The following is an 18,602-nucleotide window of genomic DNA, read 5'->3' on the forward strand; positions in this document are numbered from 1 at the left end:
TCTTAGATTTATACAGGAACTGTAGGCCAAGTAACATATTCCACAGCCCAAAGCGCAAGCCAACTATTTGCAAAGAACTGAGCATAAATAGAAAGAAGCTGAAAGTCTTGTGCCTCACAGATGTAAAACCTCATGGTTAATGGGTATCCAGAACTGCCTTTACCGTAATATAACTTTGCATCCAGAAATAATTTCCACAAAGCTACCCAAGCTTGGATTTGACACTACACTTCAGGGTCACCACTGTAAAAATGTCATACGCAGGTATATTTACTTTGTGGGTATACTTTTGACTATCCATCACAGTGAGGATGAATACACAATAGAAAACAACTGAAAAAGAGCAAAAGGACCATCAAAATATACTGGAAACAGAAGCATATCATGAAACCATGCTATGCAGATTTCACCTGACTCTGGGACTGAACCTGGTCCAGCAGCTCACTAGGACTCATTGGACTAGGTCTACTGTTTCCAAGACTTTTGTTGGTGTCTCTGGCAGTGCTAAACCACATCACACAGATGTCCAAGCATGTTTTAAACATAGTGTTCTCTGCACAGCACTGCTCTGCATGGTGCAGGCTTGCTTAGGCAGACCAGGATACTCCATTATACCCTGTCTTTGCCAGCCTTCATGAATGTGTTGTTGTTCCCTCATTCCTCGATGTTATCTTCTAAGCTTCAGGAGCAGAAATCAGAAAATGCAACAATAACTGATCAGAAAATTCAATCACACAATCAATTCTACAGCACAAATCCAACCCTTGTGGGAAAAAAGCTGAAAAATATGAATAGAGTCCATCTGGGAAGATGTTCCCAAAATACCCATGACTGCTCGTTTAGAGACCTATCCCTTACCTTGTTTACCATATTTATTTGCGGAAACTATCCTATGACCTATATTTAGGTCAGTCTCATAGCTTTTGGATTTTGCTAAGAGATGACAAAATTGTACAAGAGTAATACAAATCTCCATCCACAGAGGGGCAAATCCTACCTTCTTATCCAGGAAAATGATTTGTGGCTGTACGGGAAGCTGCTTTCCAATTTCTCCATCTGAGGGCTGCACCCGAACAGAGATGTTATAGGGCCTCACATACAACCATGTTCCTGGGTGTTGTCTGCTTCCATTTTTTTTTCCACATGCAAAGGAATGTAAACAAACAAATAAATAAATAAATAGAAATTAGCGCTGCGAAAACACCCAGTGCTAATCCCAGAGGTAATTCACACCTTACCTATGCCTAGGAATTACGCTTTACTTTCTGTTCATGGGATTTTCTACCTCTCTAATGCAAGCAGCAATGCTCAGTGTCTGCTGTGAGTAGCAAGGAGTACTATGCCAAACAATTACTAATTTACCTTATGGTGGCACTTTGATTCCTTGGATGAAAGCGGCATGTATGAAAATGTGAAACAGGCATCACTCCAAGGAGACAACAATATAAAACTAATAAAAGATCTCTTTGTTCCTATCCCCAGTTTACAAATAGGAAACTGAGAAATGAAAAAAAAAATAAATAAATGGCTTCTTATGTGATAGACAAGGATTTTATGGATTCAGTAATCCAATACCTTGGCCCCCAAAGTCTCCATTCCGAAGCACTGATAATGGTGGAGGCAGCAAATGCTTCCTGTCCAGCAGAAAGATGAATTACAGTGAATATCTCTGATCTCCTATAAAAACAAATTTTCAGTTCCTCTACACAAGCACAGCACTAACAGGGCAGGGCTTTAATGCATTTCTTCATCCCATCATCCCTGTGCTACCTCTCAGTTATCTGCGAAGTCTGCATGCCTATATATAGCAGTATACAGACACCCCATTGAAAGACATTGCTTTTTCAAGACTGAAATTTAAATTAGAGCATCCTTGGAGAGGGCTTTTGCATTTGAATACAGAATCAACATTTTATTCTGAGCCTAAATCATTTCATTCCTTCTCCTAGTGCTTTGTGTCATTTAGTATCTCTTTTACATATATATGTGTATATGTATATATGCTTCTAATCTGCAATTGCAGTGAAGCAACTGGGGGTTTGATATTGTCTTGAAAGTAGGAAAGGTATTCATTCATCTCTAGTGTTTGCTCAAAGGTGTTTACAAACAGAAGATACACAGAACATCAATTTCCTTGGGTTTAACTCAGATTTTGATGGGGGAGGAAGGGCACTACTATGCATTACAAAGCTGAAATTGCTTATACTGCAGCTGATGGAAAATATTGGCCTGAAAAACGGACACTGGGAAGACCAAATAAAGATATAAGGATATCTGAAGTCTCAAGTATATAAAGAAAAACATTCAGCCATTCAGCTTCGTTGTTTTTTCCTTTTTGTCAGCATGGAATTCAGAAAGGCAATGATATATCAGAAATTTATGTCAAAGGCACCAATACTCATCTGTGTTCTTTTCTACCTCCTTCATAAATGTGTGTTCAGCATTTTGACTTAAACTCACTCCAGGTATAACATCCCAAGCCACTTGTGATTATAGGACAGAGATTGGCACTTTCTGTGAGCTCTCTGGCTCCACCTGAGCCCAGACAAGTTCAGGTGAATCTTGGCATGGCATCTGTAAGCCAAAACTCAACTTTTCTCTCTCCAGCTTCTTTAAAACTGCCAACAAACAGGAAAAAAAAGTTGGCATGAAATGCCCTGACTCTACACCCCAGGCCCTACATAGGAAAATAGTGCTCATCTTGTACTTAAAGGAAGCCCGCTGCAAAATCTGGTTGTAGGAATTAGACTTTCCCACCCTCTAGAGCAAGTAAAAAAAAAAATCATACAGATGTGGTTTAAAAAAAAAAAAAAAAGTTTGTTTGCAGGTGATTTGAATCCAGCTAACGCAGCACAGACCGCGGTGTTTATGTTCCACATGGTCCAACTGGAGTCTTGCTGCGAGGAAGCCCCTGCCTGAGGGTGCAAGCCCTGCATTCAGCAAGTCACGCTCCTGCAAGTGAGTATCGGTGTGGAAGAGAGGAGCACCCTGCTGCTTCCCTGACGATTTCTGCTGCGAGGAAAATAGGCTTTCCTGGCACAGCTCTGCCACTGGGAGGTGGGAACAGGCGAGCATGCCTGTGCCCTAGCAAAGGTGAAGTGAGGCAACTGGCCTTTCTCCTGATGGGCACAAGGAGCATGCTGCTTTGTCACTCCCCTCAAGCCTCGTGCTGGGAAGGAGCGGGGCTGATCTGCAATTCCCTGCTGGCAGAGCTCGGTGGGGAGCAGCTCAGTTGCTCAGTAGCTTGCAGCTCTAAAGGTGGCCACAGCAGGCAAGCAGGCTCTGCTTGTCAGCAGGGGCAGCAGGGGCAGGCTCCCAGGGGTTTCACCAACCGGGCTAAGATCTGCAGAAGATGCTGAGGCTCTGTAGGAAAGCAAGTGTCTGCTTTTGGTAGCAAGGAAGGTAGAGGTCATAGAAATTAGAGGATCTACAGCAGGTATCAAGGCATGATGGGCTGAGGAGCCATCAAAAGCTCTGGATCAGGCCCAACAGGAAAGGCCAGGATGATTCCCAGGTGGTCTGGGAGCTAATACAGCCAGAGACTATTCTCGCTAGGTAGTTTGAACAAGGACTCCCTGAAGTGGTGTGTGAGAGAATTTAATTTTATGGACATAGGCTGATGTACCTGATCAGCAGGACTTGGTGCCAAAGAACAATGCCTGGCATTTTTAATTTATGAATAAACATAGCCAATGAACTGAACTGCTGTCTGGATATATCTGCAATGCTAGAATTGTGGTGTCAGCATAGCCTTAGAAGGGGAAGAAGACTGGGAAGAATCTGGGGTGCCAATAATATGTCAACATGCATCATGTGGTAAAGCCAAAGAGGTGTTTGTTTTGCTCTTGAGAAGCTGATGAAGAAAACACAGGCACGAGGAAGCTGCTGTAATGAAGACAAGAGACGGACTTCTGTAAGGCCAAGTAGGCAAGGATTCACTGGCAGGGATGTAAGGATTTTAGCATTTGGGGGTGAGAAGTGGACTCTGCCATCGTGTGGTGATGAGGTTGGTCACACATCAGGTGCCTGTGCCCTCCCTGCTGGATGATATCTTTCCACAGAGCCCAATGTTTTCACACGTTATAGAGAGAAATCAAAGCTAAAGGAAATAAACCCCAGTGGAAAGCAGGCTTCAGCTTTCCCTAACAAAGAAACAATAAAAAAGTAGTAATGATCAACTCTGCTTATGAGCAAGGTGCTAACGGACCGAACAGGACTCATGGTGCCAGACATTACTGGTTGCATGTAGGCTGAGCCAACAAGACCAAAATTCAGAAATCTGGGCACCACCATGCATATTCCAGGCTGTCAGAGCCAGCGGAAAGCTTTGAAAGAAGCCCCACGTCCATTGCCCTTGAGGTCAGATGCCATGATGGCAGGGAGCTAACGAGAAGATCTAATAATGTGGAGACATATCAAGGGGGCCTAAGCTGACGGTGAACTCAGGTAAGGAAAGAGGAACTGCATTATGCTCTGTGAGCAAGGCTGGGTAAGAGGGATGTGCTTTTTATCTAATCATTTGGAGGGGTTCCCTTCATAAAGCAAAGATGTTTTAGGTAGAATCTGGACGTTTTGTGGCAGATGAAAACATCGTGTAAGTTGGTTAGACTGAAAAAGGTCTGGAAAAGAGTTCCAAGGTGTCTCTATAAGCATTCATTAATTAAAACCTTTTTTTTTTTTTTTTTTTTTTTTTTGACCAACTTCTTCTGCCATTAGTCTGCTGGGGCACTGCCACTATCAGAACTCCATTTGCTAACTATTGGATCTGCACCAGAGGCTATCTAAGCTTCAAATGATTCCCAACCTACCTTTCAGGAATTTCTGTCCCTATTCACAAAGGAGCAGTCAGAGAGCATGAACACAGCTGCCCAGGAACACCCAGACATGTCTCACCCATAAGACCACGCTTCCCCCACTGCTCAGACAGCCTTCATTTACACTTTATAATCCCAGTGGCACCAAAAGGCTGTGGGCGAGCAGCTGCCTGGTGGAGGCAGATGGCAGGATGTGTGCTGCAGTGATAAGAAGCCCTAAAAAAAAAAATAAATTAAAGGCAGACTGGAGGGCCTTACTGGATCCATTTGAGGGTGAGCTGGGATCACCAGGTGTCTTCAGAACCAGAGGAACAGACCCGGTCCATCAAATAAGAGAGAAACATACTCCGAATTCATTAGCAACTTCTGTTAATTGCTGGAAATGGGTGGAAATACCTGTACTTACAATTCTGCCTGCTAGTGGCAAGGAGCTAACCTCTTCCATAACACACTCCCAAAGTTTACTGTCGGAGGAACATCTTTTATTAAATGTAAACAGCATCACGCCGGAGGTCAGAGCCTTGCCGCTGCTGCGTATCCCAAGGTAATACCACTTTAAGCTCCACATAAACTCTTAAACAGTTTCTATCCTAAAACCAGACCGTAGGTGGTACAGCTTTTTACGATATGTTATAATAGTGCAATAAATCTGTTAGCTTAAAATCGAATCTCCGTGGCCTTTTAGAGAAATCATCATTAAATGCAAGGCCCTGTTAATGATGCCATCCCAGTGAAATTGTTTAATCTGCTAGGGGGGTGAAAGGTCACCAAATGAATTTTTTATAATACATCAACTTGACACGCAATAGGGAAAACTGTAATAGATAAAAGCAAAGGAAAAGGGCACTGTCTTCTTCTGATAGGTCAATAGCAGCCAAGAGAGTCACTCATCCACTTTTCCTTCACTACCGTGCTCCTTTTCCATTTAATATGGACACCCAATTAATACCTCAGCACCATAGACAACCTCATTTTAGGTGAATTATAGCAATTCCTTCCCCCTTCTCTGAAATGAAAGTGATCACAATACATCATAGCATTGTGCGAATTAACGTTAATTGATTCGAGTTACCAAGCATTGATGGGCCACCTCTATAATCCGGCCCTTATTGGGAGCTGGAAGGGATGGAGGGAAGATTAGATTGCACCGTCCGTTGCTTTGACGACGGCGGTCACCTGATGGCTTGTTAGACAGTTGTACGCCTCTATTGCTGGCCCCAGTGGGGTCGTCAGTAAACTGGAGTGATGTCCAAACATCATTACACGCTGCTCCGATATTAAAGCAAAGGGATTAGCACCTTATTGCAAGCAACCTGGATTTGTCATTGTGCTGTCGTTATCCAATTTCCAGATGATAATGTGACTGTGGCCTGCGGGCGTGAGGTCCTGCAGCCAAACTAAGGTGTGTGTATATATATATATATATATATATATATATCTGTATATGTACATAGATGTACACACAGCCGTACATACACAGCACCCAAAGCCATTTAACCCTTAGCTCACCAGGTTCCTGCTAGCAAAGTATGTGGAAGAATGTGTGTCCCTTCTCCATGTGATGTCAAGAGCACAATCAAACAGCAAAGCAGGCCAACTTCAGAACCAACACTGGCTCTGATGCCACACCACCCCAGCCATCCTGATAGAGGTGACACTGTGTTTTAAATAAGCCAGAATGGGGAAAGGATTGGTTCTGCAGGGATGTGGCTGTGCCATGCACTCACACCATCTGAATCATCAATAGAGCAGGTTATTACTGCAGGTCCCATTAATGGCTAAGGGGGAAAACAGACAGGAATGTGACATGTGCCATGCAGGTTTTGCTTGATAGAACTGGGGCACCAGATGTGGGATCAGGTCTCTTTCCAGTCCCTAAGAGAGCTGACGGGTACCCTCCTCACTATCAGGTGTGCTCTTGAGCTGATCCCAACACTTTCAACTTCTGGGGAGAAAGCAGAATTGGGAAAAGCACCTCTTGAGCTGATCCCCTTCATTTTTAACTCATTATCCCTACTACGACTGTGCCTTCCTGACACTACCAATATGCTGGTAGTTCAGTTTTGATGCCCAGTTAGTTCCTAGATATTCTGCTAAAAAATAAATAAAAGTCACCACAAGAAAAGAAATAGCAAAAGGCTTTGTGATAAGAAATCCTTGAACCACTCGGTTTCTCCACTTGAAAAGAATTATGAATTGAGAACTAAATACTGAAATTCATCCTAATTCCTTAAGCGCACTATAATCATTACTTTTTATATGGAATAACACTGTTTATATGTGTATTTACCTCTACTTTAATCCCACTAAGTTTCTTATCCCATTGCTCCTATAAACAGCCTGTTACAGAGTCCCACTCCTCTGATTAGAAACCTTCAAGGTTTCACTGCAAATTTGTTCATGTGTTCCGTAATTTAACTAGACTGCTAAATAGGAGATGTTGGCCAAAAGGGGGGCTCAGCTATTAGAGCAGCTGAATAGGGAATATTGGGAATATTCCCAGGATGTTTACAGAAAATTCACTTCAGCTGTGTGGGGAAGATAAAGCCCCGATAGAGCCTCAAGTGCTGCGTTAGCTGCAGCTCTGAGGTCAAGACTTTTAGCATCCTGCTTAAACCCACAGGAAGAAAAGTTGGATCCCTACACAAGGAAAAAATGGTCGCCTCCCCTTTTCAAAACCCCGTGCAATTACACTCAGCAGCCTGCCTAAAGCCCACGCAAAGGTTATCGAGCCCAAGCACTTTGGGCTCAGGATGTGTCAGCATTAATCTGGTTTGGACCTCTCACTGCCTGCCTGTGTGCATGCCGTGTGACATGCGGAATGAGTACTAACTTCTCATTTAGTCCCCAGGATGGGTATTGCTGTCTGAATGAGCAGTTCCTTGACAATTTGCTTCACTTTTATTGCTTGCTGTGAGTCTCAAACACCGACATTTCCTGCACACGCACATCCTTTACACGCTACCCCAAACCCAACTCTTAATAAAGGAAGATTAATGCCTGCAAATTTCAGTTCATAGCAGGTTAAAGGTCCATCAGGGATGAATGAGGTACCCTGCTCCACTGTGTGGAGATGACTGAATGGCTTCTGGAGGACCGTCCATCTTTATATTTCTGATTCTGTGTAAAGACACCTGCACAAACACATATTTGCTGTTGTGCCCTCTTGTGCTTTTACTTTTAAATATATCAATATTTATATTGATATCAGGCAAACTTTGCAAAAAGAGGGATTGTTGTCTGTGAATATATTGCAGTATACGTTTTTACACAGGTATTCACTGAAAGGTAAAGCTATGGGATACCTGTCTCCTCGTATTTCCCCCTGTGCAAGACTATAGCAGTCACAAAAATCACTTCCTTCTTGCCTTGGATAACCAGTGAGCCATACCTGAAGTCACCATAAGAAAGAAATTAAATTAAAATCTTAAAAAATAATAATAAAGAAATCATAACTGACAAATCTTTTTTATTTCTTTTTTTTTTTTAAATCCTTGATGATGTGATACACAGCTACTGCCTTTTACCTGACCACATCAAGGTTTCCCAGGCTCCGTTCAGCCTCACTGTCCTGGGCTGCAAAGACAGACACCCAGCCTCTACTGATCAAAGATCTTTTTGTCATTTCGAAGCAAGAGGGACCACAAGCCTGAAACTGCAGGGAGAGTGGCTCTGCAGGAGTGCAGCTTCTGTGAATATCTGAGAGGCCAACTGTATTTTGCACGACTCAGGGGTGAAAACATTTCTTTTTTCCTTCCACAGGAAAATACACAGGTACACTTAGTCTGACTTGTAATCCCAGCCCCATTATCCTCACCTGTGCTAGCATGTACTGCCTAAAGAGAGACAGATAGACAGTGGGGATATTACATGTCCCAACAGGAAAACCCTGATTTCATTTCACAAGTTATCTGTGGCCTTATTGCATCAGAAATGTCAGCTATGAGTAATTCCAGAAAAGCTGTGACTGATGGGGAGCAATAAATAACACTGCAGAGGAGCCCATGTAGCTATGGGTGGATGGGCTCTGAGCTGGTCCTCCTATTTGGTGGTTAGTCGTCTTCTCTTGAATATACATCCCAGGTCTTCCCCTAGTGAGATGGTGAACCTATGGCTTTAATCTGTCCCTGTTCTTGCTTCTATAATAAAATATCCTCCTTCCTAGGGACCTGCCCTGATCTTTGCTGCTTAGACTGGTATCACAGCGCATGCACAGACAGGAACAACATCCCCAAATGCCAGCTGGAAGGGCAGTCCCCGGTATAGGGAAAATGTCATTTGTGCCTGAAAAAAGACAACAACAAGGTTATTTTCTTGGCATACAAAAGAGTGATCCTCCTCTCTAAGTGATGATCCCTGATTTCCTGCTGTTATATTATATTGGTGAATTCCAGAACATATAGACCTTTAATAGGGCTGTGGTGAGCTTACTCTGAAAATCTGTGGTTTGCTCATGACCCAAAGAGTAGCTAATGTTGCTGCTCTTGTTCTGATCATTGTTAATGGGCACTGAATGAGGGGTTCTGCATGTGTCACACTCTACAGCATGTTTTGGTATACTATAAAAAAGATAACATTTTTCTAAAAGAGGCTGAAAAACTTCCTGCATTTTTTGCTCTCCTGTTTTGTGATATCCTGCACACAAGCACCTTGCTGGAAATAGCGATGCTAGTTCTGCTGATAAAAGGTACTGTAATTCTTCTGAGTTGGGCCCTAATTTAAAATTTGTTCTTGCAAATAATTATCTCCCACCTGTGCTTAAAATGATGCCACCTAAAAAGAAAACAAATAAGACCAAAACAAAATAAAGATTCCTATGGTCCCAGAACACCAAGCCTTATTATGGGTACCCTACTATCATAAGCCACACTGCACGTAATAGAAAAATTAGTTCGTAGTAGTTTGTACCACTAGCAGCCACCAGACATCAGGATGGTACAGGGGTCAGTGGTAAAAAGTTAGAGGATATGGTATTAATTAAAGAAAATAAGTCTTAGACAAATCCAATTTCTTTCTTGCATAGATGGAATATGCTTATACGTGGGTAAGGCTCAGTAGTGCACAACATCAAAAAATAACATTATGCAATATCAAGAGAGAACACAATAAGGTTGCCAGGCATCAAATCCCATGTCCCCTATTAAAAGCAGATGGGATATTACCTTTTCCATATTTCCCATATGCTTTTAATACAGATTCAGGATCTGAGGCTGAAATACACTGCTGTCTGCTCCCTTCCCAGCCTTGTTCCTCACAGCCCTTTCTGTAGATAAGGGCTGCCATCTGGGTTTGCAAATAGTGGCTGCAAGAGATGAGGACTGGGGAAGGAAGGACAGAGAAAGTTGCTTGTTGCTGTGTAAAAGAGGAGAAAATGACCTTCAGAAATTGAGCCTTGACACAGAACATCGATAAAAAATTAGGACATACAAAACTGACCAAGAACTAGTTAACTGACAGAGCTCAAAAGGTAGCTCCCATTGGGAAATCATTCTCAAGTACAGCAGTGTCCTGCATTGTTCTGTTAAAATCAGATGTAGTCCTGATGTTTTATCTACATAAAAATAATAAATAAATAAATAAACAAACCCCAAATATATAGCCAGTGCTCATACAATGCACAAAAGGACTGGCAGGCTGATAAATTACAGAGGCAACAGTCAAACATTGGCACCTAGACCACATGGTGTCTTGGATCTGGGTTAACCTGCTGGGTCAATTGGGTCCTCAAAAGCTATAATTGAAAAGAATTAGAGAATACAGTGAGCAAACATGATCATGATCTCTCCTATTCCTGTAGAAAAATGGGCTAATGGGATCACTGAATTCTGCCAGTAGAAAATGGGATTTAGTACCATTTTTGCTTATGGCATAGACATGGAGGAAAACTCTTGGCTGTTCAGACATCCACATTTCAAAAAGGCTTCAGAAAACAGAGAAGGAGAAGGCAAGAAAGAGAAAAAGGATTTAAATAGCTTACATTCACCAGAACTCAAACCTTTCAATTTATTAAAAAGCAGACAGCTAAGTGATTTGATTACTCTGGAGGTATCTGGAGGAAGAGGAAAAGCCAATGCCTGGCAAGTCACTGACGTAACAGTGAAGGACAGGGCAAGAAAGAGAGAAAGAGAGTTTGACAAGAAACAATGGGCTATTATTTGTGACAGCAAAAAACAGGGACAGCATTCAACATCTAGGCACACATTTAAATAGCCCTGGATATGTCCAGGTCTCGTATCTTGTAGACCAGGTGATTTTTTAGAAGAATTTTTGGCCAAACGGAAAGGTCAGCCCTGGGGTATCAGAATGAAGAGGGCTGCATCATGCAGGAGATTGAAGCAGAAGATTAAATGGTCCTTTCTGGCTTTAAATGTTAAAAGCATATGAATCAAGGTTTAGACCTGTAAGTTAGTTAAGAGAACAGCCTGTCTTCCATAACACATCTCTGGCACTACATCAGTTTAGAAACACTCACAAATTTAATTGTTTAGAAGTTAAGAGCTTTTAGTTTCAAGACAGATTTACAGAAACTCTCCTTCTGGATTAAAACATCAAGGACAGTTCTGCACCTCATAGAGATCCATGAACACCATGAGAATGTCATGGTAGTTAGGCTAGATCCTAATCAGGACTCCTGTTAATCCTTGACCACAACTCTGTCAGGGAAATTTTATAATGTGTTTATAATGTGCCATAGCCATATTTCAGAAAATGGAAAACATCACATCTTACTAAACAGATCAAGTGGTATAATTGTCTCAGTCCACTTTAATCAGTATCAACATTTTGTTACAACACTGCAGCAGCCCACTTACCTACTGTTATCTCCTCCTGGGGAAACAAAGTCAGGCTGAGTCACCATTAAAGTATCAACTGGTAAGTCCAGGTCTCCGGTTTGATGAGCATTTATAATTGTTCTTGCTAAAGTCTTCAAGCTGTCAATTGTCAAGGTACGCTGAAACTCATTTCTTTGGTGGCCTGGTAGATCACCAAGTTCAATAATCAGCACTCTTGATGGACCAGGTACATCAGATGGCTGCAGAGCTTGGGTGCTCACTGGTGCTCTCCCCATTTTCTGTGAGCCAGACCGGCTATGAAAGGCCGTGCAAAATGTCATGTTAGGGCAGTGATATTTCTTTTTGCTAGCATTGTCTGATATGACCTTCAACATGCTTTCACCTCCTGGTATGTGATGGACTACTCTGATTTGGTCATGACCAACCTGCAAGAAATCAGCTAATTGATGCATTATATTTACCTCACCTTCTTCCCCAATGGCCTCACTCACAGTGAAAGCTATGTGAAGGGAAAGGCCAGCAACTATTTCTACAGGTTCCTTCTCATGGAGAAGAACATAGAGGAGATTGTCCTCAAAGCTGAAGTAATTGGCTCCTGCCCCTTCTTTCTGTGAGAATGAAGATGGGGTTGGAGAAACGTATTTCCCTTGAACAAAAACACGAAGGCTGAGGGGTTCATTGTAGAAAATAGCCAGGGGCAGTCTGGTTGAGTTCTGGCCACTAAGGAGGGAGAGTCTGAAAATCAGAGGTGTTAGGTCTGGGAAGCAAACTGTGGTGAGTTTGGTGGATGGCAGTACAGAAAAAAAAGTAGAAGGATGCTCTGCAGGATAACACGACGCATCACTGAAGGTGTCCATAAAGTTGTCCGTCACTGCTACCACTGGGAACAGCTCCTGGTTCACCACAGTGGTGTCCAAGTTTTCAAGGACAACAAGTGCATGATCTGCCTGTTTGCACAAGTAGCCTTGTACTGAGGGCTTGAAGATACACTTGTTGTCATCTCTGTAAATTCCTGGAAGGACAGATGAAGGTGGGGAGAGAAAAATTAATCAATAAAAAATTGTATCGAATGTCATCTCAACAGGTTGTGCTACAGCTGTATATTTTCCCATTTGGTGCTCAGTTACTTTTGCAAGTGTTAAAATTCTAATCAGTTTTAAGAGAAGCCTGGACACCAATGGACATTAAATGGGTAGAAACAACATCTGCCTCCAGAAGTCCTTAACCTGAAAATAATTGATAATTGAATCCCAACCAAAGTGTCTGAGATTAGCCATTAGGATCCCTTTATGGATCTATGCAGAAGAGACACAGTCCATACAGTCCTCTGAGTTCAGGTATGTTCCATCTGACCAAATATAGGTCTCTGCTTTAAGATGAGAGAAATCGTGCCTCAGGCTGTAATGATGAGATCACCACTGATTATAAAGGGAGAAAAAAAGTAAATGAGTTCAGATACGGGCACCAACAACATAAACATTTCTGCCCGGAGCATCCTATGAAAAGATGTGTGTTTCTGTTTTTCCTTCCTTCCTTCAAAACAAAATCAAAGGAGGAATTTGCTGCTGTAGCCAGCTATAATCCTCCTTCCCTTCCTGAGCCCACTCTTCCCTAGCTAGCTGGGCTCTTGAACACATTAGGCAAAGAATGGACAATGTATAAGTAACTGAGCTCCTCATTCAGCAGCTTTGGAGACCTGCATACAGATCAGCAGTGCTTAGTGCTAATGGCAAAAAGAAAGACAGAGCAACATACGTCAGAGCCACAAACTTCTGAATTAAAAAAAAAAAAAAAAAAAAAGCCAAAAAAAAAAAAAAGCATTCCCCTTACTATGGAAATATTGCAAATGGGAAACTCACTGCTAAAAGAAAATGCCAGGCTCCAGGAAAAGAGAGGAACTATGAGAAGCCAGCCTGGGTCCTGCTTACTCTTACATCTCGATGCCTGAATCCTGTGGACGTTTAGCTACGATTTATTTCAAGGTGATTCCTCATGTGCAGACTGCTGCTGAGATCTATGAGCATTTCCCAGGATGAGCTTTCACTCTGCACAGCACAAAGGAAAGCGATAGAATGACATAAATATCACACTCAGATCAGAAAGCAGGTCCAAGTGTGACAGGATCTATGCAAAAAAAAAGGTAACTTCAGACACAAGTTTTTTGTTTTCTATTCCTTTTTCTCACTTTTTTGGCTTTGTCATTCTATTTTTAGCTGTACCAGCATGAGTGTTTTGCTTGGGGCAAAGGGAGAGGGAGCAGTATCCTTGTGGAGAGGCTGCCCTCAGATATTGGGTACTGCCCCAGAGCACAGGGAGGACACGTCAAGCAGCCCATAGCCAGCCCACAAAGGCTGACAGATCTCATTTGCTCTCCCAGAAACATTCAAACCGCTCCCCATCTCCCCCCCGTGCCATCGTTCCTGCCTACAGATGGGGTTTGCTGATGTTTTGTGATTTCCCAGGACTTTCCGAGCAGGTTCGCTCGGCTCCCTGCGTGCCCGCCCATGCACGCGCACGCACCGCTGCTCGTCTCCTTCTGAATGGCCTTATCTGCCAGTCACAATTTCTGCAGCCTGCAATTTCGATCACTTTTAAATGAAACCCATGCTGGCCTCGGTAATCATAATGTCATTTACAATTTACCACAAAACACGTTTATTCAGTTAGTAGCACATCGGAGAAAGAGAACTCCATATGAACTCGCCGCTGAAGCCCTAATCTGATTATTTCCTCATGAAAATCCAAGCAGGGGTGCTTGTAAGAGGGGCCAGAGAGGAGAAGGAAAAAGTGCGGCCTGGCCACAGCTGACTCTCATAATCGATGCGAATAGATAAGCGACGTGGCGTGTCAGGGCCAGCAGCTAATCTGCCCCGGGGCTTTGCTCTAAAAAAGGCCAGAGTGGACAGGACTTAATAAATACTGAGTGACCACTGAATATTGAGCTGACATGTGCTATTTACATTGGCGATGAGCAATAACAGTGATAAATTCCAGAAGCCTTCCCCTGTCCATAAACGGGGCAAAATTCGATTAAACAGGGTTATATTTGTGCATGCACATGTGTTTGCACACGTGTGAGAGGAAAAAAAAAAATGGGGGGGGGGAGGGAATGAAAGAGAAACCAGGCATGTGTGAGTCAATGTGAGACCCTATAAATGAGTGGGAAAGATGGAGAAGATGTCTTGTGTCCCCTTTGGTGCAAGCAAGAGAGAGAAATAGGAGATGGAAAGTGTCCGTGCCCACCCTCCCCAGCTATTTCCTCAGCCTCAGACAGCAGGCTGTGCTTTCTGCAGATTCCCTTGCCGTCGAGTTTGCTATTTAATTATATACATCCACATGCACGCACACACCACCACACACAAACATATATATCTATATGAGATTTGAGCACTCAGGTTGCTTCTAGGGCTCCTGACAAATATTAACTTTGTGTCAATATTTGTCCTTCCTGTCGTGAAATGAGGATTTTCCACCTCATTTCACATTTGAAAAGAAAAATGCGCCGAGGGGGTCCTCTTTGCTTAGGAAAAAAAAAAAGAAAAAGAAAAAAAAAAAGAAACACCACCAACAACATCTCATATCCTTTATTTAGAAAAATGGAGCAGGAGGGAAGGAGGGAAGAGTATTTTTAAAATAGATGTTTTGACTTAAAGGCACATAGAGTCCTTTGCAAGTCTCCTGCCTTTTCCCTAGTTCCCCAATGCCAAATAAATAAAATAAAATAAAATAAATTCTACATTTAAAATTGAATGAAATACATCAACATTAATGATTTTCCCCTTCAGGTTAACACCACCATTTCCTTCAATAATTTTTACCCATTTCGTGATAGATTTCACAATTCACGGTACAAGGAAAAATATAGTTGTTTTTTGACAAAAACAAAAGGCAACGTCAGGTTTTTATCAAAATAAAATAAATCTCCCGCAATTTTCTTTCCATCTGACTGGATTTGCCCGTCAGTTATTTCTAATTTAACAACAATTATAGTTACAAAAATATAAAAGCGTGTAGGGGAGCAAGGGGGAGGGGAGAGATAAATGGGACACTGTTTAGAAATTGCGATTCATTGGCCTTGGGCTGGCCAGCACATATCTTTGCTGAGGGGGAAATATTCATCAGCATTAACTGTTCCTTTTGACCTGCTGACATTCAAATGTGAAATAAAATAAAATAAAATAAAATAAAATAAAATAAAATAAAATAAAATAAAATAAAATAAAATAAAATAAAATAAAATAAAATAAAATAAAATAAAATAAAATAAAATAAAATAAAATAAAAAAGACCTGGCAATAGGACTTTGGAAATGTAGCAGTCCACAAAGGTAAATTATTCTGAGGTCAGTCGTTTTTGCTATGGAAAAGTATGCAAAAGGTTTTCTATGTTTCTTGGGTTCAGATGTTCCCTGTAAATAATTGTGGACCCAATTCTCCTATCTAATCCCCAGCACAAGGTTCTCATGCCTACACACTCGTTCTTTTAAAGCCATGGCTCTGCAGTCATTCGTCTTGTGAATCTTCATGTGCAGAAGTGCAAGCAAGCCTGTCAACTTCAGCAGCTGTTGAGACAAGGCATCCCCCATCATTTTTAAAAATACCACTGACTGCAAATTAGAAATATCGTGCAATTGAATGTACCAGAGCCTACATGGAGGATAAATATGCAGATATGCAATGCCAAGTAACTTATTTTTTGCACAAGGCTTGTGTTGGGAACAAGCACATAGCAATGCATGGAGGCGAGTGTGACTGCTCGTGTATTTGTGTGAACACGTGTGTGAGACACATGCACATAAATACACAGCCATGCCAGGAACTATGCGCATAAAAATTGAGTGGTTGCTTTAGGCTGCTAATTCTTTCTCCTAAGGAAAATTATTTTTGAAGGAAATGAGTCTCATAACACGGTGTATTTTTATGCTTGGCTGTTTATCGCTCCTCCATAAAACCTTTGAACCCTCTGGCCAATTGTGGTCATGTCTGGGGACTCAAAGACACTATGTTGCTACAAGTTCTGTTAAAGTGGGTGCCCAGGCAGGAAAAAGATGGATTATTAGTGCTCCCACTAAAAAGGCTGTAGAGTAAGCTCACAGATATGCACCACAGGATCTGCATTGGCCCCTCCCCTTCCCATACAAATCCATAGAAAAACAGGTACAGTACATGAAGTATTTGTTCTTGAACTCACTGTTTGGATGCATGGATAAGTCCACACTCATTGCTAGTATTTATTCATTATGAAATCAAGTATTATTTGCATTTTTCATATGCTTATATATTTATTGTGCTAGCACTAACCCTTCAAAGCTCCCCCATGCTTAAGAGGCAAGGTATATAGGTCATAGATAACAGCATATCTTTCTAAGTGACGAACAAAAAAATTGCAAACTTTTCCAATTACCAGGTAATTGCAGATTTATTATTAGTCATTCTTGGCTTTGAAAGCTAAGTACACAAGCTAAGTCTTCCCAGAAGACTCAGGACAGAATGTTCTCCAAAGTGGTCAAAAGGAGGTGTGTAGAGAGTGTATGAGAACAGGATATACACATGGCAATGTTCTCCCAAACTGTTCCCTGAGTGTTCAGTGATCTACAGATCTGGAGCCTTTTGAGTCAAAGAGAACATATTCAGTCTTTTTATTTGAAAGAAAATATCAAACCTGTCTCACAAAACAGCCAAAAGCTTGGGAGGATAGCCCAGCCAGGAGCATACATCTTCAGCCCTCTTGGATGAGGTGGTCCATAAATCTAAGATGCCCAAATAGACCTTCAAATAGCTTTTTGGACTGGCTCCTGATTTGTCTGGGAAGCACCCAGGAATTGTTTTGGAATCTGTTGGGACCAAACTGGGCTTGGAACTGTTCTCTTTGATGTAGCAGGAGTGAGTGGGAAGGTCCAGTGCCCATTCCCTACCACTCCTTAGCTCACGAGTAGGCATCAAGCCTCTTCCTGCTGTTGTCAGCACTGTCCCAGAGCAGCTTGACCACACAGTTAATAAAAACTGTTAGAAAGCCACAATTAAGAGAGGATTTTTATCCTCATTATCATTATTGATTGGGGAACTTCAGTCATTTTAGCCATCCTAGCAACACAAAGTTCCCCATGATGTCTATTTAGGGAATAAATCTAACATACGGACAAAAGAGGCATTACATGGAATTATATTTTGCATGGAAAGAGAGAGGATTAAACAGCTGAATTACTCTGCCCTTCCTGATTCTGTGCAATTTCAGAGAGTCTCCAAAAGCACTCTGAATTAAGCACCCTGAATGAGGAAGAAAATGATGTTGTAGAAGTCATTACCTTAAACATTACTGTAACGCAATCAAACGTGTGATATGGGACTTGTGTGATCATGACAGACCATGGGTGGCACTGAGAACACTCACAAAAGAGCATGGGTCTCTACAGCTTTCTCGAGGGCTTGGAGGATTCATCAATGAACAGCAAAAGGGTAGAAATCAGGTAGAAATTTGTACTAGCAAAATAAAAACCCAGAGCCCTGAGTGGGGCTTTTAGATGGTCTCATGAAGCAAATAGAAAAATATGAAGAAAGTATTCCCACAACCTCTCGAGTTCACTAACTGTTGTTCAAGGAGCTGATGGCTGAGTATTGGAAGTATTCTGCCTCCTAGGACAGACATTTAAAGGAGAAAAATGCAAACAGGACCACCTTTCTGTCCAAAATAATTCACCTTTGATAAAACATGTTGTTCTGCAAATATCATTTTGTTTCTTCTGTTGCTACTAAAGTTTTTCCCCTTATGTTTCCCTTCAAGACACTTCTGTTTTCCTTTAGGTATATTTAAAGCTCAGAAAGATTTTTCTCTTCTTCTGACCAGCAATGCCACTGGGTGAAGCTTTAGACAAACCACTCTGCACGGCTCAGTGCTAAGGGCAGCACTCAGCAGAGTTTTTGCCAACACAGTTCCAACCTCCAGCTCTCTGGCCGAGGAATGATAAAACTGCCACCACCACCCAACAGCAGAACAG

At 42.0% G+C, this 18,602-nt stretch overlaps 1 protein-coding gene across 1 annotated transcript in view; it reads right to left on the reverse strand.

Moving 5' to 3' along the window:
- Positions 1-18,602, reverse strand: part of PKHD1 (PKHD1 ciliary IPT domain containing fibrocystin/polyductin) — a 253,965-nt gene that overhangs the window by 15,205 nt on the left and 220,158 nt on the right. Inside the window, exons 59-60 of the mRNA XM_032185191.1 lie at positions 11,627-12,620; positions 998-1,124 (exon numbers count right to left, since the gene is read on the reverse strand). Coding sequence (XP_032041082.1) covers positions 998-1,124; positions 11,627-12,620 — 1,121 coding nt within the window. The remainder of the gene's footprint in view (positions 1-997; positions 1,125-11,626; positions 12,621-18,602) is intronic.

The sequence above is a fragment of the Aythya fuligula genome, chromosome 3 (assembly GCF_009819795.1).
Source record: "Aythya fuligula isolate bAytFul2 chromosome 3, bAytFul2.pri, whole genome shotgun sequence".
In the NCBI taxonomy this organism is placed as follows: Eukaryota; Metazoa; Chordata; class Aves; order Anseriformes; family Anatidae; genus Aythya; species Aythya fuligula.